The sequence below is a fragment of the Neolamprologus brichardi genome, chromosome 10 (genome assembly GCF_056152115.1).
Source record: "Neolamprologus brichardi isolate AB-2024 chromosome 10, ASM5615211v1, whole genome shotgun sequence".
Classification (NCBI taxonomy): Eukaryota; Metazoa; Chordata; class Actinopteri; order Cichliformes; family Cichlidae; genus Neolamprologus; species Neolamprologus brichardi.
Window position 1 is genome coordinate 19,198,298 of NC_142113.1, and position 27,020 is coordinate 19,225,317.

Sequence of the window (27,020 nt, forward strand, 5' to 3'; positions counted from 1 at the left end):
AAATTGCTAGCCCCAAGACGTCGGGCTAGCGATTTTGCGAGCCCTGCTCTGATTGAGGAATCACTCATCTTTGGAAAAGAGAGTTTATTACAGAGAAATGTCTCTTTCCAAAATAAAAACTATACTGTACGCTTCTTCTGGGCTATATTCTCAGCAGCATATTAAACATATCAGGTCCCCATAAGGAGAATCATGTGCTAATGGCTGTCTAAATGACTTGGGTAAAGTTTGTAGCATGCCTGCTTGTTGTTTTTCTCTGCTTCTGTGCAGTCATATTCGTTGTGTTCCCACTAGTGCTGTCAGCATTTATCTGAAATGACGTTAACGCCACAACACGGCAAATCTCAGTTAACGAGCTACCGCGGATCGCCCCTTGCCTGGGGCTGGACGGCCAACACGTTAACGAGCTAACTGCGCTAACACACTAGTTCCCACCCATGTAATTGAGCATTGCTGGCACATCCAACATACTGTTTTACTTTAGTCCATGGCACGCTTACCTTCAGGGTCATACGTCACATGAAAACCAAAATAGTTCCAAACGCCACATCTGAATGTGGGTGGGGGAGGTTCAATTTGCCATGTTGCAAGGAGAGCTTAACTTCTGTCTCGCTAGCTTGCCCTGCACTCAGTGAATCTGTGTTCGACTACTCCGCCTAGGCTGCACTGTCGAGCGCGGATCCACTGAGCGCTCAACACAGACAACACCGTCAGAAGGAAAGTTGATAAAATAAATTAAAAATGTTGTATTGTTCGATACATATGCGTACCGAACCGAAAGCACTGTATCGAACGGTTCAATATCGATACGAGTATCGTTGCACCCCTAATATATCTATATATCTATATATATATATATAGATATATATATAATTATGTCTTCCTGTGTTGTCTCTGTATTGTGACTGTTTGGGGGAATGGCTTCTTCTCTGCTGACTCCTGAATGCATTATTGTTGTTGGAAAACCTTGCAGTGACTCTAAGTATCCCATTGTTTCATATTTCATAAATGTTTCTAAAATGGGTTCATTCACAAAATATTGAAGTTTGGTGTGTGTGGGGACAGACAAGACAGACCAGACAAGTTGCTCACCACGAGTGGTGTGGAAAACTAATCAGAGCAAATAAAGAGGTAAATCTAGAGCATAGCAGCAAACCAACCACCATTCGGGCTTCAGCAGGAGATCTGACAAGGTTAAGGTGCGGACTGAGAAGTAGCAGTGTGGGTGCAATAATAAACTTTGACTGTTCTACTTACAATCAGCTGTTCACTGTTTCACTGTCTGCCACCATCTAGTGGTTTGAAATTGTACTTAACTGTATTAAAAATTAAAAAAAAACCTCAAACACATTTTTAATATTGAATTCTTTCTCTCTACTTAAAATAAATTTGTAGGAAGCTTGCCTTTAGTTCTTGGTCTGTGCATTTAGTGGTCTTCTATGGTAAACCTCTACTGATTGGCATATTCTGTCACATTTTTTGTCCATCACATCAACACTGTGGTGCTGTTCTTTCACAGGAAACTAAATGCAATATGTGAAGTGCATAATCTGTAAAATTCTAAATAAAGACTCTACTTTGTAGACTCTATTGTAGATCGGTCAGCAATCTGCTAATGAATCTAAATTTTAAAAGAAGTTTATTGATACATAAAATATTGATACATAACTTACGTTTCAGGGATTGTTGTCAAATTTACCAGCGTAACTCATGAAACCCTGCACTGTACACATAAATCCAGTAGAGGGCACGCTCTCATCATAATACCAGTATCACTGTCTTTTACTGCATCATGTGAATCGTGAACTACAGCATAATGTGCTGATATAATTATATACAGAACAAATGGCACACTGTTTGAAGTGTATGTTTTGATACCCATGTTTAAGTTATTCCTGATGACCTGAAAAAAATGGTGACAGACATTACAGAATGATATGCTAATATTACATAATGAGTGTAGATTTATATATATATATATATTAGCAAATAAAAATTGTGTAATGGGTCCAATTTGTAATACCATGAGTTCACAGTGTGGCACGGGACAGTTTAATCCAGGACTAGAATTCTCTCATAATGAGTGTTTATGCCAAATGATATCAAACGGCTCTTTTTAGAGTTCATAAATGAATTTTTAAATCATGTATAAGAGGGTAGGAAGATTGTACACTAGATTTTACATGACACATTTTAAGAGGAAAAAGACCTATCCTCACAAATTATCCTGCCCTGTTTTACCTAAGACATGATTACTTATGATTTATTGAAAGTAAAACTTAATCCTCTTACCATCTATGCTACTTTTGACTCATCCCATATTCACAGTGGTTGCGCACATGTCCCTTTTGGGAATATTTCTCAACCTGTCACAGTCCCAGCTTTTAGCTTGTTAATCTTGTTAAAGACTCTCAAAATGTGAGAATAAATGTATCCAAAGGTTTCACTTGTCTCTCTCCAAAAGTTGATTCTGTTCATCTGGACGTAGCGTTTTGTGGGAGAAATGTTTGTCACTCATCCAAGTGACTTCTTCATTCTCCTGGGTGAAAATCAAATCTCAGGAAGTACTACATTTCACGGATCACTTTAACTCGGTGGACCGACACATCAAATTCACCAGGGAGGATATGAAAAGTGGCAGGTTAGCCTTCTTAGACTGTGAGATTTCCATCAGTAATGGGGGACAGCTAAAAGCTGATGTGTACCGTAAACCTACACATACGGATCAGTATTTAAGGTTTGACTCTCATTATCCACTGGAGCACAAACTGGGTGTCATTAGGACGCTACAACACAGAGCGAACACCATCCCCACTGACACAGCAGCCAGGGAGGCAGAAGAACAGTACATCAAAAAGGCCCTGAGTAAATGTGCTTATCCCAGCTGGACTTTTGTCAAAGCTGGAAAGGCACCTAAAGAATGCTCCAGCCGATCCAGGAGAGAAGGACAACCACTGCCCAAGCGAAAACCTGTAGTGATCCCGTATGTGTCAGGAGTATCGAAGCAGTTGAGACGCATTTTTTCTAAACACCGGGTCTCTGTGGCTTTAAAAAAAACCCAAAACACGCTGTGCCAAAAATTTGTCCACCCCAAGGATCGGGTTCCCCGACACAAACAGAGTAACATAGTGTATGCTGTTAAGTGCTAGGAGGATTGCCAGGATTTATACATCGGGGAAACCAAACAACCTCTGGCGAAGCGGATGGCACAACACAGAAGAGCTACCTCATCAGGCCAGGACTCTGCAGTCTATTTACACCTACAGGCCAGTGAACACTCTTTCAATGATGAGGATGTACACATCTTGGACAGGGAGGAACGCTGGTTTGAGCACGGAGTCAAGGAGGCCATTTACATGAAAAGGGAAAGACCATCTCTGAATCGAGGAGGGGGTACATCTTTCGCCTTCTTACAATGCTGTGATTGCAGCCTTTCCCCAACTCTCTGTGGATGGTACTCATGGCCATTAATCAGTGGGCTTTGATCAGTGGGTTTTGGTCAGTGGTTGTTGATCAATGGTCATGAGAATTTGCATAATTATGATTAAGGAACTGACCTCCCAGCCCATTGTTCCTTCAGTGGGCTGGTTTCAGTCATTATGCAAATGTACTGTTTATAAGATTTGGGGAAACCTGCAGTCAGCTGATACTGAAGACGTCACTTGGATGAGTGAAGAAACGTTTCTCCCACAAAACGCTACGTCCAGATGAACAGAATCAACTTTTGGAGATTTACTTTCCTGGATGATTGAGAATGCATCAAGACGCTTCACTTGTCTGTCCAAATATTTCACCATGAACCTAGCATAATAAAAGAAAGGGGACGAAAAATGATAATTAACACAAAGCAAAGATACAGTCCACCACTGTGCTGTGTAATGTATACAAGGCCACCCTAAACTCTAGCCAAAGACATCTGTAGAATGATACTCAATTTACAATTTAAAGCAACTTTTGAAGTAATGTGTTTTCAGTAACACTGAAACAGATCATGTGTTAATGACTGATTAATTTGGACAATGATGCTTAGTTAGATGAATTGGGGAGAAGTGTACATTTTTTTTTTTTTCAATGCGGAGTAAGTTTACATACTATAATTTGTGCACATTTACAATTGTAGGATATTTATTTTCAACTATTTCAACTATTATAACTACTGTAGTATTTAAAATGTTTTAATTTTATATCATATACATCTGTAACATGTCTCCTGCAGAAGAAAACAAAGCACATGTTTGAGACATATTGTTGTTATGGCGGATTTTGAAGACTCACGGGAAAAAGGACTTGAAAGCAGACCATCATTGCAGAATCCTATAATCTACTAAAGTGAAGGCAGAGCTAATATCCAGCAACAGCAGACCTGTGCCCAGATGCTTGGCACCTTGTCTTTTGGTCATCATTCATTATTTGCTTCTCTGTTTTCCTAGCTCTACAAAGACTGATTTAGAATTGATTGTTATTTTATGCATTAACTTTAGTTAGTTTAGTTTTAACTTTAGTTCTGAACAGTGTCAGTGCTCTGGTTTTAATATCTTTGGTTTTCAAAGAATATACAATAGGATTGATACAAGGTGGGATGCATGAGGCCAGCGACAGACTCAGAACTCGCTGATCTGGATTAACAACACCCAGAAAAAAACCAACTGTGAAAATAACAATAAGAGGAATGTAAAATATAGCAACAAGAATGAGATGCTCAGCACATGTGGCCAAAGCTTTCACCCGACTGTCCACAGATTTCATCCTGAACACTGTCACCAGGATGCTGACATAAGACAGAAAAACAAACGTAAAGGGGACAAAAAGTAACAAAATACTGAAAATGGAAGCTGCAAACCACTGCATTGTGTTATCATTACAGGCAAGCCGAAACACAGGTGCATAGTCACAGAAATAGCTGAACACTCTGACAGACCTGCAAAAAGAGAGTCGAGTCATTATACCTGTTGAAAAAGCCGTTATTCCCATATTAATAATCCACGATACGCTGACAATACAACACATGCTTCTGACAGTGTTGATGGAGTTATGACGCAGAGGGAAACATATTGCAATTAACCGGTCATAGGCAAGTATAGCAAGAGCAAATGACTCCAAAGATACAAACACATAATAAACATACATCTGTAGCAAACACAAGTTAAATGGAATGAAGTTATCCTGGATGAGAAATATTTTCATCATGCTGGGAATGGTACAAGTGTTAAGAAACAGATCAATAACTGCAAGGTTGACAACAGCCAAAAATTTTGGAGTGTGCAAATGACGAGTAGAAGTAATCACATAAATCACCAAAATGTTAAACAGCACTGTAACACCATAAAGAAATGCCAGGAAGATAAAGTAGACACTGATGAAAGGAAATGTCTCAAATCCAATGATATAGAAACCTGGAGGATGAATGATAGCAAAGCTGTTTAAAACAGTCCTTTGAAAAATCATAGTTGAGCTCCACCACCTGTGTTTGAGGACTACCTTATTAGTCTAAGGAACAGAAAATCATATTGTTACGTTAAATTACAGGTACAATTCACATGGCAGTTTAATGAGCACATTTGAAGTCATGCATGTGGCAAAAGGAGTGAATGCAGCTCACCTGATGTTTTCTGAAAGGATTGGACAGCACAGGCTGCAAGCATGTGGCTGCATGTCTGACCTCTTTACAGCGAAATATATACAGTATTTCTACACAGATCTCATGAGGTGATGCAACTGTACCCAATTATTTGCACTAACTTGATCCATAGAGAGAGAACTGTGGCTTACTTTGATCACCAACTTTTCTTTTCCTCAAAACAAACTCATTCCAATTAATGTTTTAATGTTTTCTAAGTTGAAGCGTCTCACAGGACTCATTTTAAAATGTGTCTGACCAAGTTGGGGAGTTGCTGAAATATTATTGAGGTTGTAAACATGGGAATAATGTTTCTTTGACAAAAAAGCCAAGGAAAGTTTCTTAACATTAGTCCAAACAACCTTGTTTATGTAACAAATGTCAGAGTTTTACAAAATGGACAAACTATTTGTTGCTTTTCTCCTCTTGTTTGACGAGGAATATAATATACGTATATATAGAATGAAAGTATATTGAATGAAAACTGATGTTAAGGAGGCTCTTGCACTATCCTGTGTTTATATATGTATGTAATATTTTACTATATACTATAGTATAATATTATATATGTGATGTCGCTCTATGAGAAATAGCACTATGAATAAGTCTACAGGGAAGCAGTTTTTCTAAGTAATTAAGACATAATTCTATGGAAAATGCTAATACTAGTAACAGGGTTCAGTACGGTACTAGAGATGATAAAATCATAGAAGTCTGTATGTATTGAATCTTTAGGAGTGCTAAATAAGGAATATGTGGAATGAAATCTGAATTTCCTTTTTATAAACTTGATAAATAGACTGGTTCTTATGCTGGTTCTTTCTACTCTAACTGAGCACTAAGAGCGATTTTATACAAGTTGTCTCATTCACCAATTCATACAAGCATTTTTTTTCTGTTCTTTTCCTATGTAAGTGTTTTCTATCTAACATTCACACACATTCATACTGCAGTGGAGCAGGATACAAACCAGTGGAGAGCAACTTAGTTTGTATGAATTACTGAGTGAAGTGTAAAAAATATATGTCCAAATGGGATGCTGAAAGAAATTCAGTTTATTAGTCTTTTAAAAAAAAACATGTGAAAAGAAGAACTATGTAAAGCTACACTCCCTGTGGCCTGTTCAACTGCCAGGCCTGGCCAAAGTTAAAAGAACTCATGGGGTCTCTGTATTTCAGCCAGTATTTCCAGTGACTTTAGCACTAAAGCACCGTACACTCAGCCTTCTGACCGAACACACTGATTTACTCACAAAATTTAATCTTTTTTCATCAACAAGCTCTTCTTCGACCTGTACTCTTCAACCACCTCCTCCACCTTCACCTAACTCAGAGCTGTTGTTCATTTAATGTCAAAACTGAATAATACTTCACCTAAATAGGACATGAAGTAAATATAACTCAAATTTGCTTACTACTCATATTTAAAAACAAGGCACGCAATTAAAATGCAGGTCCCAATTTTATTAAAAATTAAACCAAACTTTAATTGCGCAGATTGTTTGGCAAATAAAAACGGTTAAGTGCTCTCTGAATATATAAATATTCCAGAACCCAGAGAAGCTTGGAGATTGGCGAAATATATATACATCAACAATTTTCCAAGTAAATATATTGCTAAAGGTGCTGTTGACATGGAATTCTCAGCAGATGTCAGTAACAACTCATCCAATCCACACATGCAAAGCAACAAAAACCATAGATTTCCTTAAATTATATGTAATAATGAATAATGACAAAGGGAAAATGTACTGAACACGCTAACTGAAATTTCTTTAATTAGTCATAGAGAAGCCTTTGTGGACAATGACAGCTTTTAGACGCCTTCTGTATGGAGAAACTAGTCCCATGCATTGCTCGGCTGTGATTTTGGCCCATTCTTCTACACAAACAGTCTTCAAATCCTGAAGGTTGCCTCCTAAGAACTCTGACCTTTAGTTCTCTCCATAGATTTTCAGTTGAATTCAGGTCAGGTGATTGGCTTGGCCATTCTAGCAGATTTGTTTTCTGTCTCTAAAACAAACAGAGACGTCCCCTGGCTGTCCGCTTAGGTTCATTGTCTTGCTGAAGCTTCCACTTATGTTTCATCTTAATCATCCTGATAGAAGGCAGCAGATTTTTATTAAGAATGTCTTGTTACATTTTTCCATTCATCCTTCCTTCAGTAATGTGTGGTGTTCCAGTGCCACAGCCCAACACCATGATTTTCCCACCTCCAAATTTCACCTTCAAACTTCACAATTAGTATGATGTTTTTGGGGTGATATGTGGTGCTTTTTCTCCACCCAACACAGTGTTTATTATGGCATCCAAAGAGTTCAATTTTTTTTTAATCTGACCAGACTATATCCTCCAATTCTTTTACAGGCTTGTCCAAATGTTGTTTAGCATACTGAAAAAGCACCTGCAACATGCTTTTTCTTTAGTAATGGAATCTTGTGTCATGAGTGTGCATATAGGCCATTATTTTCTTTGACACAATTGTACCTGCTGATTTTTTTCACTCCTCTGTGTGAAATCTTGCGGTGAGCACTTGGTCGTGGCTGGTTTATGGAGAAATTGCAAGGGTCAAGGACTCATTGGTTTTACCCATGATGAGATGTTTCTTGTGTAGCATCAGTTGGGACTGAACCAGCTGACATTAATTTGCACAAAGTGGCAGGATTGCTTACTAATCACTGATAGATTACAGCTGGTGTCAGGTTTTTTTGCACCTCCCTTTCGTCAGTACTGTGTCATTTCTAACTAATTACACATATTTTATGGACATCTGTGGTTTAATTAATTTGCATGTGTGGACTGGATGGGTTTTTACCGACATCTGCTGAGAATGTTATGTCAATAAATAAATAAATATATTTAGAAATATATTTAGAAAATGGTGACATGTTCAATACTTATTTTAACCATTGTATACATATGGAGTGTTACTTATGATGTGACAGTTAGTTTAGTTTAGGTTCATAAAAAAACCTTTCCAATTAATCCAAATTTTAAAACTTCAATATTCACATTAAAAGTTCCATAATTTATCACAATGCTACTTATTACCTCATAAAAATGGTGTAAGTATTATGAAAAAAATTCACACAAGCCACCAAATTAATAATATGAAAACATAACTAACAGAATAGTGAGATAGATGAATTTCTTAAGCAGTACTTTAAGTAGTTTAAGAGTAAAAACATCACAAACTTTGTCGCTCCTCTTCTTGAATGATGTAAACATTATAGACTCAGGTTTACAGCACATTACCCTGTTGTCAGCCTTCTTGACACTGATTCTCTAAACTAAAGGTTTCAAATATAAAGCATGGGGGCACAAAACAGCATAATCCAGCCAGGCTAGAACATGTGAAGGAAGGGAAAACATTATTTTCATATGATTAACAGCTTTTCCTATTAAAAAAAAACCCCTCCCCTATTACCAATCATGGTAAACCAGAAGAAGTAATAGATAAATGATTAAATGACAGAAAAGTTCCTGTTTTTCACCACCTATAGATAACCTTTGTTTTATAAATACAGGACAGTCTGGACAATAAGGTACCAGAACTTTTTCTTTAACTCTACACATGTAGAAAACCAAGACATACAGCTAAAATACCACCTTGTTTTCTTGTATTTAAAACTTTATACACTGAAATAAAGGACAGTTTCATTCATCTAGCCCATTTAAGAACAAAGTGGGCTGTATGTGTCCCATGACGTGAAATCAGTTTGACATTTCAAACTATTTCAGTCTATTTATTATGTTATGCATTAACTTTAGTTTTTCTGAACAGTTTCAGTGCTCTGGTTTTAATATCTTTGGTTTTCAAAGAATATACAATAGGATTGATACAAGGTGGGATGCATGAGGCCAGCGACAGACTCAGAACTCGCTGATCTGGATTAACAACACCCAGAAAAAAACCAATTGTGAAAATGACAGTAAGAGGAATGTAAAATATAGCAACAAGAATGAGATGCTCAGCACATGTGGCCAAAGCTTTCACCCGACTGTCCACAGATTTCATCCTGAACACTGTCACCAGGATGCTGACATAAGACAGAAAAATGAAAGTAAAAGGGACAAAAAGTAACAAAACACTTAGAAAGGAAGCTGCAAACCACTGCATTGTGTTATTATTACAGGCAAGCCGAAACACAGGTGCATAGTCACAGAAATAGCTGAACACTTTGACAGACCTGCAAAAAGAGAGTCGAGTCATTATACCTGTTGTAAATGCAATTACTCCCATAACAAGAAACCATGTTATACTGACAATACAACACATGCTTCTGACAGTATTGATGGAGTTATGACGCAGAGGGAAACATATTGCAATTAACCGGTCATAGGCAAGTATAGCAAGAGCAAATGACTCCAAAGATACAAACACATAATAAACATACATCTGTAGCAAACACAAGTTAAATGGAATGAAGTTGTTTTTGATGAGAAATATTTTCACCATGCTGGGAATGGTACAAGTGTTAAGAAACAGATCAATAACTGCAAGGTTGACAACAGCCAAAAATTTTGGAGTGTGCAAACGACGAGTAGAAGTAATCACATAAATCACCAAAATGTTAAACAGCACTGTAACACCATAAAGAAACGCCAGGAAGATAAAGTAGACACTGATGAAAGGAAATATCTCAAATCCAATGATATAGAAACCTGGAGGATGAATAATAGCAGAGCTGTTTAAAACAGTCCTTTGAAAAATCATAGTTGAGCTCCACCACCTGTGTTTGAGGACTACCTTATTAGTCTAAGGAACAGAAAATCATATTGTTACAGAGGCATTACAATACAGGTACAATTCACATGGCAGTTTAATGAGCACATTTGAAGTCATGCTTGTGTTAAAGGAGTGAATGCAGCTCACCTGATGTTTTCTGAAAGGATTGGACAGCACAGGCTGCAAGCATGTGGCTGCATGTTTGACCTCTTTACAGCAAAATATATACAGTTTACCTATACTGATCTCATGAGGTGATGCTTACAATATAATGAGAAAAACATTAAACAATATCCAATTATTTGCAGTAATTGGATCCATAGAGAGCAGAATTGTTGCTTACTTTGATCATCAGACTTTTCCTGTCCTTAAAATAAACTAATTCCAATTAATGTTTTAATGTTTTCTAAGTTGAAGCATCTCACAGGACTCATTTAAAAAGCTGTGTCCGACTGTGGCTTTTCCTACACTTTTTTTTTCCAACAACAGTTCTACTGGCCCATTAAAGCTTTTAGCACATTTGTAGTTCAACCTCTTCTTTTCGGATGCAGCTGGATTTTGCTGGAAGCTACAGAGAGAACTCCATGAAGAGAATACAGAGGAAGCCCAGATATAGTCGCTATCAAAACTTTAAGACTACTTGAAAAATTGAAAAAAGATATATATCATATTTTGCATGGTTGGATCTTAACAAGGTTCCAAGTAGAGCTTCAACATACAACAAGAAGAAATGTGAGTGAGACGAAACATTTATTTGAGCATGCAATTTATTGAAAACAACGCTTAAATCGAAACAGGCTGATCAAAATTTTACGACCACACGTCCAAAGGGACCCCCCCCCCCAAAACAAAACAAAAAAACAACAAGAAAAAAACAACAACAACATAACAAAACTAAAAACAGAAATCAAAGTTCCAAACGTGAACTCAGCAATAAGTAGCTCCACAGTAGCTGATCACTTCAAAAATGAGTTGTGGTGTGCTTGTTGCAAGCATTTCCATGAGGTGAGCAGGTGAGTGGGAACATTTCTCCGAGTGGTGAAGACGACACGAAGGGCATGTGCTGTCTGGAACTGCTGTTCATTTTAGTAAACTTCCCTTGCCATCCATCCTCAAAGGTTCTGAATTGAATTTAGAATAGGGGAACAAGCAGGATGGTCCAAATGAGTGATGTTATTCTCCTGGAAGAAGTCCCTTGTTCTGCAGGCATTGTGTATTGTACAATGTCCTGTTGAAAAGTCCAGTCGTTACCACACAGATGAGGGCCCTCAGTCATGAGAGATTCTCTCTGCAACATCTGGACATAGCCAGCAGCCGTTTGACGCCCCTGCACTTCCTGAAGCTTTACTTTTTGACTGAAGGAAAAAGCACCCCAGACCATTATGCCCACCACCCCCCCCCCCCCCCCCCTTCACTGTGATGCGTAGAAAACATCTCAGGTGGGACCTGCTTGTCATGGCAGTAACGCTGGAAACCATCAGGACCATCAAGGTGAAATAAAACTTTCTTCCACTTTTCAATGTCCCATGTTTGGTGCTCTCTTACAAAGTCCAAACAGTCAGTTCTGTGGCGTTCAAAGAGACGAGGCCTTTGCAAGATGTTTTTTTGTTTTTGAAGCCCTTCAGTCTCAGATGCCATCTGATAGTTATTGGGGTGCAGTTGGCACAGGTAACGGCCTTAATTTGGGTCAAGGATCGTCCAGTGTCTTGACGAACAGCCAATTCGATCCTCTGGCTCAGTACTGGTGAAATTTTTGGTTCTTCCACTTGACTTTTTTGTTCCATACCCCTTACGATCATTTAAGAAGTTCCAAATGACTGTCTTACTGCATCCCCCCTCAATAGTGATGGCACGCTGCAAGATACCCTACTTATGCATTTCAACAACCCGACCAAGTTCAAAAAGGGAACATTTTTTTTTGCCTTTGCCATCAGAACATCATGACAGTGTGACTACCTGACAGAAAATGACAATGAATCCACATTTTTGCACAGACTTGGCATTTTAAAGGCACGCGTTCCTAAACTTTTGATCAGCTGTATTTTTTAAGCGGTCTTAAACTTTTGATAGGGACTGTACGAATACAGCTTACATTTTTGGATTCGTGCACAGATCTGTACACAGTTGATCACATATTTACGATTTGTGTGAAATTTGTCTCAAAACTCACATTGCATGTAGGACATGCACAGAAGTGTTTTTGACAGACTCGTGAAGCCGAAATCAATAAATTGTGAAAAATGATCCTTTTTTCTTACAGGCTTTGATGCACGCATTTGTAAAATAGTTTTATGTGTTCAAATTGCTTTGTATTTGTGTGATGAATTGCAGCACGCATTTGTGAATCCTCAAAAGTTACACACAAATTACTGCACACATTTGTAAATCTTAGTTTGTGCTTGTGGATCATGCTGTACACATTTGTAACAGGCAAATTTCTCTGCCTGGTTTACACCCATGGCTTGAATTAATGTTTTGCTAGTTATGCTTAGACAGTGATTTCATAGAGGAAATATTTTCATTTCAAAGAGTTTACAGACCATTATTCGTATCTGTGGCTTGCACAGTTTTGTATCTACCTAAAGCTAAACACCAAAGATTCCAGGGGTGTTTTATTGCTTTGGCTTGAAGTCATGAAAAATCCCAAAGTTTCAGATTTTCCCCTAAAAAAACAATCTTTTCATTTTTATTTAAAGAAAATACATTACGGACCAAAAATAAAGCGTTTTACCTGAAAAGATAACTTTCAAATGCACTTTGATTCACAAATCACATAGTATGGCATTTCTTTACATACATACACACTTAAACACAAGCTAACTGAAGTTAAGTGATATTTCATATTGCCTGTTAAATCCCAATTATCAGTCAGGCTCTTAATCACACACTTGAGACTGTAAGTAGGGATTTTATGATACTGCTAGAGCTTTATTTTCAATTCTAATGATTAAATTAGGTACAGTCTTTGCAATTTAAGGTCGTCAGTCAAGTCCCAAACACAGCACTGTATGTATTTGCAAGATGTTCTGTATTCAGCTGGCCGCAGACTTGGTGGAGGGCAGCTGCTGCTGCCTCAGCTGTTCTTTTCGGGCCTTTTGGAAATTCATCATGCAGTCTTTGAACGTCTGAACTTGGTTTTGACATGCTCGCCAGTCCTGATGTTCAGCCATGCATTCCTGGATGGCGTGGTGAAGCTCAGCGCAGCCAGTGCGCGATATCATCTGTTCAACAGGGTCATCCTCGTCATCTTTCCGACTGCGGTCATGAGGTGACGCCATCCTGTGTGAATACAACGTCCTGACTCAGTGACACTGCTGACAAGAACACAGACTGTTATTAATAATGAGAACACAAAAGAGCTGCTGCTCAGGCCTGTAGGCATCTTAAAATCTGTACTGTGAGAGATCTGCTGAAGACAGTAAACAGAGATCTGTATCTTAGGAGTTTTATCTAATAATATAGTTTTATTGTTAGTTTTTGTCATTTTTATGAACTATTGTGGTTACTTTTATACATCCGCTCTTTCTAATGCTCCTTTGTAACCTATACAAATGCTTTTTTGTTTCAGAATTCAGTGTTTCGACCCGAGTTGTGAAATATCAATTCAATATTTACAGTGCTGAGAAAAAGTATTTTTGCATCTTGTCACAAGTTTCAGATCATCAAACAAACTTTGAAAGAAAGATAACACGAGTAAATACAAAACACAAAACTTTGATTATAACACTGAACTCTTCCAACTTTAAATTAGTTAAGCAACGTTGACACTCGTCAGTGTCAGGCTACCCTGGACGTTTAGCTACACTGATGTTACAACACAGCCGTGCCGTCGTTTCGTGTTCCTGGACGACACCTGTTAAACACCTGTGAGGATAAAGAAACTACCCCTTGTTCCTACCTATTAATTGTCTCTCGGCGAATGTCTCTATCGAGGCACTTTTGTCCTAATCTTCATAACTTCAGGCTTTTTACAACCAACCTGCACGGACGCTGCAGGGGTAACATTTCAGTGACGGACGAAAGTGTATCCGTAAAGTACTTCCGTCGCTGGTGACTTTGGTTCCGCTGAGCAGCGAGAACGTGCACGTCATTGGTTTCTATCACTAATAAATATTAATACTAATAATTAGTGATAATGCAAAAAAAAGGGGTCTGTTTTCAGGGTCAGCGTAGAAATGCTAATATATTATATTATGACACACCATTCTAATTCAAATTAAAATGCATAATTAATGATACATTGATTAATGTTACTGATACATTAATTAATTTCTAAGTGAAATTCCATTCAGCGTTTAGTTGAAATGTCAGCTGTACAGATATGTACAATTGTTGCCAATGTTTATGCAAAGTCAAGATCAGTGCCCTTGTCTAGGAGGAGATAGAGAACACAAAAGGGGTTATCCTGTTTGCTATGATGTTGCCAATTAGTGTAACAAAAAAGACAAATGCTGGAGAGATAATGTATATTGTTGATATATGTCTCAAAGACACGGAAGACCCCAAGGGAAAATGGCAAGTGAATAAGAAACACTCATGGGAAGCCCTCAGCAGCCTTGACCTATTGCAGCATAACTAAGGGAGGGTTCAGGGTCACTTGAGCCAGCCCTAACTATATGTGTTGTCAAAATGGAAAGTTTTAAGCCTAACAGTTTATAGCCTGTTGGTTGACATGCTTGTAAAAGCATTCTTGTAAGAATGTTCAGGTATGTTCATCATACCAAGGAGGAGCAGTAACCAACAATGATCCTAGATAAGCAAGTGAAAAGGGTTATAAGGACATTTCCAAACAATTTAGAGTCATTTGAAATGACAGATATTATTCAAGTAGAAAACATCCAACACAGCTACCAGTCCTCCCAGGAGTGGATGTTCCAGCAACTTGAGTTCAAAGAAAAAGAAAAAAAAAAAAGAGCAATACTGCAGACTCTACAGGCCTCAGGTAACATGTCAATCTTAAAGCTGATGACAGTATAATTAGAAAAAAAATTTAATCATATATTTTTATATTATTAATAATGTATTAATATTTGGGGGTGGTCTCAAGGACATTTCAAAATTACTTATAAAAGTATTCACATGACTGTGCATGTGCAGGTAAGGGGAAAACAAATCACATATAAGTAATCAAGAGAGCAGGTATAGCAGTCAGGAGCTGCTAAAATAGACTTGAAAAACTGGTCGTCAGGAAGTGCGAGCACCTCTATAAAAGCAGACATCGGCCTGGTCTGTGTGTTAACACAACCCACAAACTTCCAAGGAGTGAACATCTCAGCAAAAAAACCCCAAACAAACAAAAAAAAAAACCACAGCATATTAGCACAAACAACCTCATACTAACTATCAGCACGGTGGTGAAGATTTGGTGAATGATTTGGTCTTGTTTTGCAGCCACAGGCAACCTGATGTCTCTGGGTACACAGAGGAGTTGACCATGAACTGATAAAATCATACAAAAAATGATTACTTTAAGTTATTGCTTCTAAACGTGGTTATATTGAAGTTACTGACTCATCAGGTGTACTTAGTTTGTTACAGAACTGGACAGAGTTCTGTACATTACTGTACTCCAGGATTGGGTGGTACATTTCCTGATAGCATATAACATTTTATGAGTGATTATAAAATTGTGAATTTTCTGATCTGCCCTCAAATTATGAAAAACAAAAACAAAACTCAAATTTCTAGCAAAGTTATCACTTTCTTGTAAATTCTGTCTGCAGCACATGATTTATGCCAATTGCCACCACAGCAGGTAAGTGTGAGCACAATGTAATCTTTTGCACCTATTATTTTTCACAGACATTATAAAGACATTATAAAAAGTGTGACTTGAGAAAGCGGGTCATTGTGTGCAGCAACTGAGATTACAGGCTTATCTTCTACAGCTCTTAAAAGACGAGATGAGTATTAGACAATTAGAGGTTTACTTGAGCTTTTCAAGAACACTAATGAGTCATTAATATCACTCTACATCCTTTCCCATTACACTGCAGCTTTAATTACATGAGAGCAAAACCTTCTAATGGATGCAGATGAGATTAATTAGGCCTAAGCTTGAACAGTAAAAGCTTTGTTTGTTACAGGCAAGGTCATTAGCCAGCATCCTCTGGAAATGACATCACAAATAAGGACTCATTAGTGGGGCTCCCAGGAGTGGAGGAAGCTGGAGAGGATCATTTTTGTCTTGAGACAGAGTTTCTCGTGGGTGCAGAAATCCTAGTCCACGAGAAACTCTGTCTCAATGGATCTGCATTCATTGTTAGTTTTATCAGGTTTAGCCATTTTGTCATTTCATACAGACGTTTATGTTTGGGCAAAATTACTGTGTTTGTATTAGTTATGCAAAAATAAAAATGACATAATATTATATTTCTCAGTGTGCTCGGGCCTCAATTTTAAACCAATTTCCCTACAAGTTTGAGAATTATACATATAACTGAGATTAATTACAGTCATGTGAAAAAGAAAGCAAACTATCTTTCAATTCTAGGTTTTACCTGTCACTAGATTAAAAATATCACCTGATCCTTAGCAGTTCTTAAAATTAGGCAAATACTAACAGCAACTTACATTAATGATGGGTTACAAAAATTAAGCCAAAATGCAGAAGCAGTGAAAGCAGCAGAAAAACAAAGTACACCCCATGATTCAAGAGCTTGTAGAGCCACCTTTGGAAGCAATAAGCTGAAGTGGTTGTTTTCTGTTTGACTTTGTCAGTCTCTTGTTGTGGAAGAATTGTGCTGCACAGTTCTTTCAGTTCATTGGAGTTTGGGAGCATCCAATTATCCTGAGCTCTTAAGGTCAAGTATTTCAGGCTGAGGTCTGGACTTTGACCAGACCATTGCAACAGTTTTATTCTTTTCTTTTTCAGCCATCCTGTTGCAGACTTGCTGCTGTGCTGAGATCATGACCCAGTGCCAGCAAAGCTGCCATGGTGGCCAAACAGCAGACCATGGCTTTAATGAGTGTGGGAGGGTCGTAACAGGTGTTTGTGCTGATATGTTGTATTTGAGATTTTTCAAATGTTGTGCTGTAGCCAAACATCTGTTTGGCCTCATCTGTCCAAAGGACATTCCAGAAGTGTTATGGTTTGTGCCTTTTTGAAAAAAGAGGATTCCGAATGCCTACCCTTCTATGATTAGCAGCTCCTTGCTGCTACTTATCATCTTAATTCCAATGAAATAAATATGTACTTAGTTTTCCATCCATCCATTCTCGTCCTTTTATCCTTCTCAGGGTTGTGGGGAAGCTGGAGCCTATCCCAGGTACTATAGGGTGAGAGGTAGGGTGCAACCTGGACAGATCATCAGTCTGATGGAGGGCTAACACAGAGAGACAAACATTCACACCTATGGGCAATTTAAAATGATCAATTAACCTAATCATGTGTTTGAACTGTGGGAGGAAGCTAGAGGACCTGGAGAACACTCGCGCAACCAAGAGAGAAAAAAACTAACTCTACACAGAAAGGCCAGAAGTAGAGTCGAACTCATGACCTTCTTGCTGTGAACCAACAGTTAGTTTTCAATTACATAAATACAAATATAAGGTGTGACTAATGGGATTTGAGAACCCCATTGTGACAGTAAAATAAATTCTATAATCACAAAAATGATAATGATGATCATTTATACTGACAATTCACAAATGTTTGGTGAGGATTAAGGTGCATTTGACAACAGGAAAAATAAAAAAAAATGCTAAAATTTTCCTAAAATCTAATGTGAAACTCACAATAAGTAAAGGATTGGTGCCGAACTACAATTTCTATTGTTTATATTTTGTATTGTTTATCATTCGTACTCTGTTATTACGGGATGCTGTAATTATTACCTTCAAATGTCGAGGGTTTATTAAACAGTGTTGATGTTTCCAAGTCTGTCTCTTTGAAATACTTGCATTCCCATATCCCCTGCCACTTCTAATGAACTACAGAGAGATTAATTAGACTACAGTGTTTGTTTCCAGTCTGGCCTTTAAGCTTCATTCCCCAGTGATGTTAAAAGAAGGGGGACTCATTAGAAAGACTCTTAGGAGTTAAAGAGACACAGTCCTTTTTCATTTTTCCTCATTTAATCACTGATGATGAAATGATTCTGTTGTAAATGATCATCTTATGAAAGTGTCAGACTCAAGTAAACACAGGTGGATCAGAGGCAGGGCAGCTCAGTCTTTGACTAGTGAACTGACCTTAGCTAATTTATGCAATAAAACTGTGGATAATCCTAATTCAAGCAATGATGTTGGGCTTTGATTTAAGTAGGTTAATTGGTAAAAACAGATGAGTACATCTCCTGATCAGAGACATTGCTCCCCAATTAACACTGCCACAGAGGAGAGGTCCAACCCATGTATGGGAACACTTTAGAACAGGGGTGGACAATCTCAGTCCACGAGGGCCGGTGTCCCTGCAGGTTTTAGATCTCACCTTGGGTCAACACACCTGAATCACATGATTAGTTCGTTACCAGGCCTCTGGAGAACTTCGGCTGTGTCCCATTTCAGGGTCTGCACGCTTGAAGTACGCGCACTACGCGTACTACGTACGGTGCGTACTATAAGTACGAGAAGTGAGGAAGTGAGAGGCTTGTGAAATGGGACGGTCTAGCCTTCGTCGCGCTGTTCAGGTTGCCTAGCAACCATTATACTAACCGCGAGAAACGCGAGATTGTGTGACATAAATGAAGGAGAAAAATGTTTTGTTGGTCATTCATTTTTGTCATGACATCCCTTTGATTAGTTGAGTATCTGAGGCTGAGACCACAGGACTGTAAAACATGATTGTTGGGCTTCATTTCTGTACTGAACAGTTATTACAAGAGTAGTGAGTAAATAACAATTAGCTCTTGTTGTTCATAAGACTAAAATCATCTCACTGTGGTAATGTAAATATAATATGGACAATATTATAGTATTGTCAGATTATTATGATATATATATATATATATATATATATATATATATATATATAGAGAGAGAGAGAGAGAGAGAGAGAGAGAGAGAGAGAGAGAGAGAGAGGCAGAAAGTACAAACATTACTAATGTCACATAACTTTGCTGACATGTGGCCAACAGCAATGTTTTAATGTTCTTCGTTATTAAACATTCGCACATGAATAAGTGACGTCATGTTCAGTACTTACTTTTGACAGTTCACTCTTGGCCGCTCCCTTCTACCGTATTTTGCGGCAAAATTATCCACACTCACCACCGCGCTATGAATTGTGGGATATATGGGACCACGAAGCGTGCACCGGACCACGCTTGATATTTGGGGAAATCGACGGCGCATTTGGAGTACGCATTTGAAGTACACTTCGAATTGGAACAGCCGTCGTCGCGTGGCGGTGACGTAATCGCACTTAAAATGTGTACTTCAAGCGTGCATACCCTGAATTGGGACACAGCATTCAAGACATGTTGAGGAGCTAATTTAGCCATTTAAATCAGCTGTGTTGGTTCGAGGACACATCCAAAACCTGCAGGGACACCGGCCCTCGTGGACTGAGATTGCCTACCCCTGCTTTAGAACAATCAATAACACGAGCCAGATGGCCGTGGGCCATGTGTTGTCAAAATGAAAGACATACTAATGTCAAAAAAGTTTAAAACGCTATCAATAGCTTAAGTATTATAAAGTGAGTATTTTTCATTTTTTGTGGTTCTAACTAGCATAATCTATGATTTATGGCAGACACTTCTCTAATTTCTCTAATCCTGACGTTGATTTATGATTCTTTTCACTCCAGGAGACCTGGTATAAAATGAGCACAAAGATTAAATGAAACTGAAGCATGAAGCTCAAAAATAATTAACTTTCACTTGGGGGGATAACAGTCAGCACAGGTGTAACTCACCCGTATTGGGCCCACACATTCCTTCTAACTCTGCTGAAATCAACACTTACAACAAAAGTTTACTTCAATGCATTGTTTGGGAAATGAAGGGTAGAAACTTGGACTATATCACTGACGAGTACCACACATATAGACATTTTCCACATGTAACCAAGAGTCAAGCGCAAAGAAAAGAAAAACAGCAGTAGACTATTCACAATTAACCAAATACAATTAAGTTATGAGAATCATTCTTTATATTTTCTTTGATGTTAAGAAAATAAATCTTAATTTTAGTCCAGTTTCTTCTGTAGAGCATTGGTGGGATGTAGCTGTTAGTGGTTAACACATAGCTAGTTAAATTAAGCTACAGCTTCTTATCTCGACTGAAGAAGTTTATAGCAAAACATATTTCTTCCTTAAATCTCTCCTTCGCATCTTTAAATGTTTGAACTTTACGATATTTTAAGCATTACATTTGACTTTGTGCAGGTGCATTTTGTCCAGCTGGCCACATGAGGATGCTAATTAACAGTTTAATGTCTGAAGAAAGGGACTGCTGAGTCTGAAGGATCGAGACAGATCGTTGCAGTCCTAAATGCTTTTTGTGTCTGTATTATAAGATTCTGAATGACCAGTATGTTGTTATTGTTGAAACACACCATATTTAACATTCAGTGTTTGCTCAAGGCTACTTGAATGAAACTGGCTCTTAACTTGCACAACTTTCATTTTTTAATTTTTTTTTTTTTTAATATATATGTAAATGCATACAAATCCATTATACTGTAAAGGCATGTACAGTGGTTGTAGCTGAAATTCATGTTGTGATAGTTGAGTTGAGCCTCTACTGAAATCAAAGAGCTTTAATACATCAAAAACCTTGATTGACAGGCTGTCAGAGCCGATGCAGTCTCAGTCTGTCCGCTAACGCACCACGCACCGTTATGACTGGTCAGAGGATCAGCAGCTTCTCCTGAGTGAAGGACAGCATGAAATATTCACACTGCTGAGACTGCTTTTTTTTTTCTTTTACGCAAGCATTTGAATAAGAAACACACACACATATGCGCACACACACGTACACTGACAGCTAATTAGCAGAGCTACTGTAGATGCTTGTGTGAATTGAAATGCAATTTAATGAGCGATCAGCACTCACTTCCAAGTAATTAGGATGAATAATTTTTTATATAGTAGGAGTTAAATGCTTTCTTTTCAGTGCCTCACTGATGAAAAACATAAATATTATTGTGACTTGCTGAAATTAAACCAAAGCAACAATGGTGAATTCTGCCACATTAAGCAGGAGAATTAAAAAAATACATCAAGTTGTTTGTCTGATGAAGTCAGGACTTTACACAAAATTGTTATTTTTTATTTTTTTTACATCACGGTGAAGCTTACGTAACTAGTGAATTTCACTAAGAAGGCCTTTAACTATTTGTCCTATTGAGGGTCATGTGAAGGTGAAAGGCAGTCTATCACTGCTACAACACACAGTGACACACTATTCACACCTACAGCCAGTTTAGAAACACTAATTAACTCACAATTATGTCACTGGACTGTGGGAGAGTGCTAGACAGGACCCATGCAGGGACAAGGAGAACGTGCAAACTCCACACAAAAAGTCAGCTGGTGGATTCAAACTCAAAACAGTTTGAGTTCGAATCCACAAAAAAAATTCTACTAAGCAATCAATGGCATAACTGAAAACTATGTGATTTCTATATAATCAATTTTCTATATAATCTGAATTGGGAGTTTTATTTTTTAAGCCCAATTTTTATGCGAACCACCCATTTTTAAGCTCTAGTGGTGACTAGAGCATTTTCCACCATTTTTGAGATGTGAAAGATGTTGGTGGTCCTTGTTAACCAAATTATTGACTCTGAAGTGACCACCTGTGCCCCCGCTGGAAAGAAATTGATTGAAATTAAAGCGTGAAATCTGAGGAATTAAGGTTTGCCCTACAGTAAGGTCAAAACCTTTCCTCCTGAGCTCACTCAATACATCCAATCCATTTTTTCACTTATCCAATTCAGGATTGCAGGAGGGCTGGATGTAATTGGGCAAAAGGCAAGGTAGACCCTGGACAGGTTGCCAGTGTGTCACAGAGCTTATGAGACAAACAACTGTTCCCATCAACAGCAAATTTAGAATCACCAATAAACCTTAACCCACGCATGTCTTTGGACTGTGGTAGGAAGCTAGAGCTCACAGAGAGAAGCTGGGGGACACGTTCAAAAAGCACACAGAAATTCCCTGTGCTTGCTTTTTTTTTTTAAAGCCAGGACTGAAATTTGGAAGGATAAAAGGAGAAATCAAGGATTTCTTGCTGCAAATCAATTGTGCTAACCATTGTGGTGCCCACATTGCTGACTATTTATTGTTAAATATTAAGTAAGTATCAAATATGTATGGTCTTAACTGGTGTAAAGATCTGACAGCTGTACAGCTTGTTAAGAAAGAATTTGTTCTCTTGATCAAACACCAGTCGACTTTTATCTCACCTAAGTGTTTCCAATGGTTTGTAAATATAATGCAGTGTGTTCAGGAAATTTAAAAAAGATAGCTGTGGTGTGTTTAAGGTGGGATTATTGGATTGTTTAATAATTATCTGAGATATACTGTATGCATATTAATTGTGTCTCATACTAATCACATTTTACTGTACATTAGGTTTATATATACAAAGTAAGTAATTCAATGGGATACGAGATGCACTGAATTCCCTGTGAGTGCATAAAAAAATCAAACAGGACACAGTGACCCTGGACCAAAAAAATCGCTTCTGCTTCTCTGACTCCTGGGATTTTCCCTAATGAGCTCCATTTGTGATGACATTACTACATGATGCTGCCTAATGACCTTGCCTGTAACAAACAAACCTTTTGCTGTCTAAACTTTGCCTTAATTAATCTCATAAGAACCTGTTAGGATTCCCAAACCTGCTCTCTAACAATTAAAACTGGAAGGAAATATTTGGGAAGGCCACTAATGATGTGCCATTAAAAAGTGGTCATTTAAAGTAAACATAGCCATTTTTTAAAGGCTAATTATACATATTAAAAGTGTATTTTACTCTAAAATCTGGAGTCACATTTCATGTGGACCTTGAAAACTAAAAGAGATGACAGATAGAAGCGCACACTTGCTCTGAGTGAATAATGAAACCTTTCGCTGCATCTTTTCTACCGCTGAATACCGAGTGAAATAAAAGCTTTCCACACTAGGATCAAGAAGATATGGCAGTCTCAGTCCTGTTAAAAGGCATTAAGCAGATGTTTGTCTAAAAGAAAGAAAGCATCCTAAATTAATGTGTTTGATTTGTATTTATTTAAAAAACAGAATAAAATGTGCAACATTTTAATCTCGTTCTATTTTTTGAGCAAAATTTAATGAATTTTACCTTCTTGCTAAAAAAGCACATATGGTTTATGTATCTTACAGTGGAATTAACAGCATAAAATAACAGTTCAGGTATCCCAAACTAGGTTGATTAGAAGCTTATGACTAATCTTTAACCAATTCTGCTAACAATGAAATGTAACAGATTCATCAAGCACCAGTATGGCACGAGAATATTGAGTAATCTCCTCATTTGAATTATACCTATTGTCACAGCACATCTGTGCTTTGCTGTTGTTCTAATCCTAAACCTTGTGCATGTCATTATCATTAATGCTGAAAAAAATGCAGCAGATATTGACCCCCAAAGTAGTGACTGAAGTGACATGCTATCAGTCAGTCAGGTATTTCCATACAACTTAATTGCATCACATGAATTAAGATATACACTTACCAACCACTTCTTTAGATAAAACTATTCACCTGCTTGTTCTTGCAAACTTTTAATGTTATCACCCAATAACATGGCAGTAACCCAGTACATTTAGCCATGTAAACATGGGCATAAGCATGAAGCTCAAACTGAGCATCAGAACGAGGGAGAAATGTGTAGTGTGCGATGAAAGTTGAAGTGGCTTTGATCGGTTGGTGGCAGATGGCCTGATCTGGAATAGCAGAAACTACTACTACTGGGGTTTTTTTTCTCACAAGCATCTCTAGAGTTTACAGATAATGGCCTGAAAAAGAGAGAGTTATACAGTTTAATGCATTTTTAGCATATATATTATCAATTAAATAAATTGAAAGGATAAAAGAAGAAATGCGTGTGTGTTTGCGTGTGACCATTATGTGTGTCACACTGTCCCTGCTCAGAGTTTTCACTTTCCTGTTCTGATGTTTGACCTTCCTCCACCTCACCCCTAGACAGCAGTAAAATTCACTCCCTTTCCATAGTTTGGAGGAAAATCCTTTCTGCCTCATCCTGTCCTCTGATTCTTGCAGTATGGACATGGTTGAAAAAGTGAAGCAGTAAGTCCTGCTGTTCAATACAAAACAGAGGGACTAAAATAAAAATTTCTGAAATCCTACTAAATCAAAGTTATGACTCTCAAATTGAAGAAACAATTTGAGGTTAATCATTTGTGGCCATAAAATGTGGAAGCTACAATTCACACGGAGTCACAAAAATTTAACAATAGATTGGAAAAATGTTGTCTTGTCTGAAGAGACTCAATTTCTGTCGCAACATTTGGATGGCAGGGTCAGATTTGACATGAACAACATTAAAGCATGGCTCCATCCCGCCATGATGGATCTGTCAGTGGTTCATGTTGGTGGCAATGGTGTAACAATGGTGTGGGGAAATTTTCTTTGCACACTTTGGGTCCCTTAGTTTCAACTGAGCACATTTCAATGCCATGTCACAAAGCTCAAATAAAATGATGTCTTCAGGGTGAAAGTACGTTCATTATCCTCAAATGTCTTCCACAGTCAACAGATATCGCACCTTTGGGATGTTGTTGAAAAGGAGATTCACATCATGGATGCAGGAATTTCTGCCACCGGGAATTACGGTCATTCTAAAGACAAAGTGAACAAAGCCTGGGTGTACTAAAAAACGCTACCTATGGGTTTGAGTAGATAGCATGTATAAAACTCAGAAACAGGTAACAGCATGTCAGTTTTTTCTGTTCAGTCATTATTCCACATGAGGACAACTGCCATTCAGCACTCATTAAACACATTACCACTGAAAACCCCCTTTAGCTGCTGGACATTATAATAAGTTCAACTCACTTGTGTTTACAGTCTACCCCAGTCTGCAGCAACATTGCTCCTTCCCATATTCTACAATCCTACAAAGCCAAACTGTTTCTCTTATATTCAAACAGAAGCAATCAATAACCAGTAATCAACAGAATACAAACTGGCAGACTCATCTCCATACACACTCAGCAGACCAGGAAACCAGTTATACAGAGACAGGGTGCAAACATCTTATTTGATTGTGACTCATTGCATCTTGATTTTGTCACATCTAGTGATGTATATGCAAAGTGAGACATCCAAATGCTCCTATGAAAGAAAGACAGAGGTCATTTAAAAAGGTTTAGGTGCTCATGATTGAGTTAAATAATATTCAAAGATAACATTTTTGCTGTTTGGTCTCTCTTAGACAGCAGTTGTGTTTGGCTTCCCAGACATTTATATATAGAGCAAGGCGATGAGTCATCGTTTTGCATAAGGCAAGGGCATTTGTAGCCTGGACAGTAGAACTCTAATGAATCTTTTCTCTGTTCCCCTTTTCTTTATCTTTCTTCTTCTGTCCCTCCCTTTTGCTGGGCTCAGCTTAAACCCTGTCTCTGCATCCTTACAAAGTCACTCAACTGGATAAAGTCATTTACCTGAATGAAGAGGAGCGGAGGGAGCGAATAGGCAGAGAGCGGGGAAGGGTGGGGGTACAAGGTACAGAGGAGGTCTGATATTGTAAGCAGAATGTAGAAAAATGAAGAAACCAAAAAGAGGAGAAATGACAGGTAAAGAAAACTGAGAGTGCTGAGCTGTGAAGCAAGTCTGGATACTTTAATAAGACAAAATAAGATGTTTGTTGTTCCCACCTGTTTATTTATGGCCCAGGACTCCAGAAAATAGAAAAAGGTGATGGTCAAAGAGGCAGAGAACACGCAGAAGAAAGATAAAGGAGACATAGTCAAAGTCGGGATTAAACAGAAATTAGGAAGATCATTGATTTATGTTGATTTCAGTTTGGAATAAAATTAATTGCAAAGTAGATTACATTTTGACTAAATGAAGTAGCAGGACTGATCATGGGGGATATAACTGTGAATATCACAGAAATATATGATCCCAACTGGCTCTAGTCAAGTTTGTGTGGGTTTGTACTTCTGGATTTTAAAGGCACACAAGCCCAGCATTTAAACTGAAACCAGAAGCACATACAATAAGTTAAGAAACTCAGTTTTGTCTCATTATAACATTATCCCCTATATTCATCAGTCATCCTTCATTATTGTTGTTGTTGTTATCAAATGCTTTGTGTTCTTTAATGTCTAAGAACAGAATTAGTTTGCCCAAAGGCAACCCCCCGAACCATTAGTCTGGGGATGATTTAGCATTTCATTAGCTTTTTCACATTTATTTGCATTTGTAAACAATGGCTTAAAATCCACACATCCATTATTCATATTCTGGACCTCGTAGTAACACCACAAAGGCCTGAAAAAATTCAAACAGTGTGCTTTCAGCAATCTTGCATTTCATTATTTAGCGCATTGTTATGAGATTAACCCGAATCTCTAAGAACAACTAAAAAAATTGGTTTTGACAGAATAACAACACACATTTCAAATTATGGACTTTTATAGGTTGTTTCTTGTCAACAGTGCTCACTTTGAATTAAGTCTGGATTCTTCATTTTCAGGCACAGTGGTAATGTTACTCCGGGGATGGCCTGCCCCACCA

The 27,020-nt window shown here is 38.0% G+C and overlaps 3 protein-coding genes across 5 annotated transcripts; all 3 read right to left on the bottom strand.

Annotated features, from left to right (window-relative positions):
* Nucleotides 1-4,464: 4,464 nt before the first annotated feature.
* On the bottom strand, nucleotides 4,465-5,623 carry LOC148100914 (olfactory receptor 2AT4-like). The gene is made up of 2 exons (XM_087846964.1): nucleotides 5,600-5,623; nucleotides 4,465-5,487 (listed from the first exon to the last, which is right to left on the bottom strand). Exon 2 carries the CDS (start codon nucleotides 5,443-5,445, stop codon nucleotides 4,465-4,467), a length of 981 nt encoding a protein of 326 aa, XP_087703090.1. The 5' UTR covers nucleotides 5,446-5,487; nucleotides 5,600-5,623.
* Nucleotides 5,624-9,370: 3,747 nt separating this feature from the next.
* On the bottom strand, nucleotides 9,371-10,516 carry LOC148100915 (olfactory receptor 2AT4-like). Its single transcript, XM_087846868.1, has 2 exons — nucleotides 10,493-10,516; nucleotides 9,371-10,375 (listed from the first exon to the last, which is right to left on the bottom strand). The coding sequence occupies exon 2, from the start codon at nucleotides 10,331-10,333 to the stop codon at nucleotides 9,371-9,373; it is 963 nt and encodes a 320-aa protein (XP_087702994.1). The 5' UTR covers nucleotides 10,334-10,375; nucleotides 10,493-10,516.
* Nucleotides 10,517-12,755: 2,239 nt separating this feature from the next.
* Nucleotides 12,756-14,368, bottom strand: coa4 (cytochrome c oxidase assembly factor 4 homolog). Of its 3 annotated transcripts, none has more exons than XM_006808674.3 (2): nucleotides 14,244-14,362; nucleotides 12,756-13,624 (listed from the first exon to the last, which is right to left on the bottom strand). In XM_006808674.3, the coding sequence occupies exon 2, from the start codon at nucleotides 13,621-13,623 to the stop codon at nucleotides 13,378-13,380; it is 246 nt and encodes an 81-aa protein (XP_006808737.1). In that variant the 5' UTR covers nucleotide 13,624; nucleotides 14,244-14,362; the 3' UTR covers nucleotides 12,756-13,377. The 3 variants fall into 3 exon arrangements, with proteins under 3 accessions (XP_006808737.1, XP_006808736.1, XP_006808735.1); XM_006808673.3 differs by having other exon boundaries at nucleotides 12,758-13,659; nucleotides 14,244-14,368; XM_006808672.3 differs by having other exon boundaries at nucleotides 12,759-13,656.
* Between the last annotated feature and the right edge of the window lie 12,652 nt (nucleotides 14,369-27,020).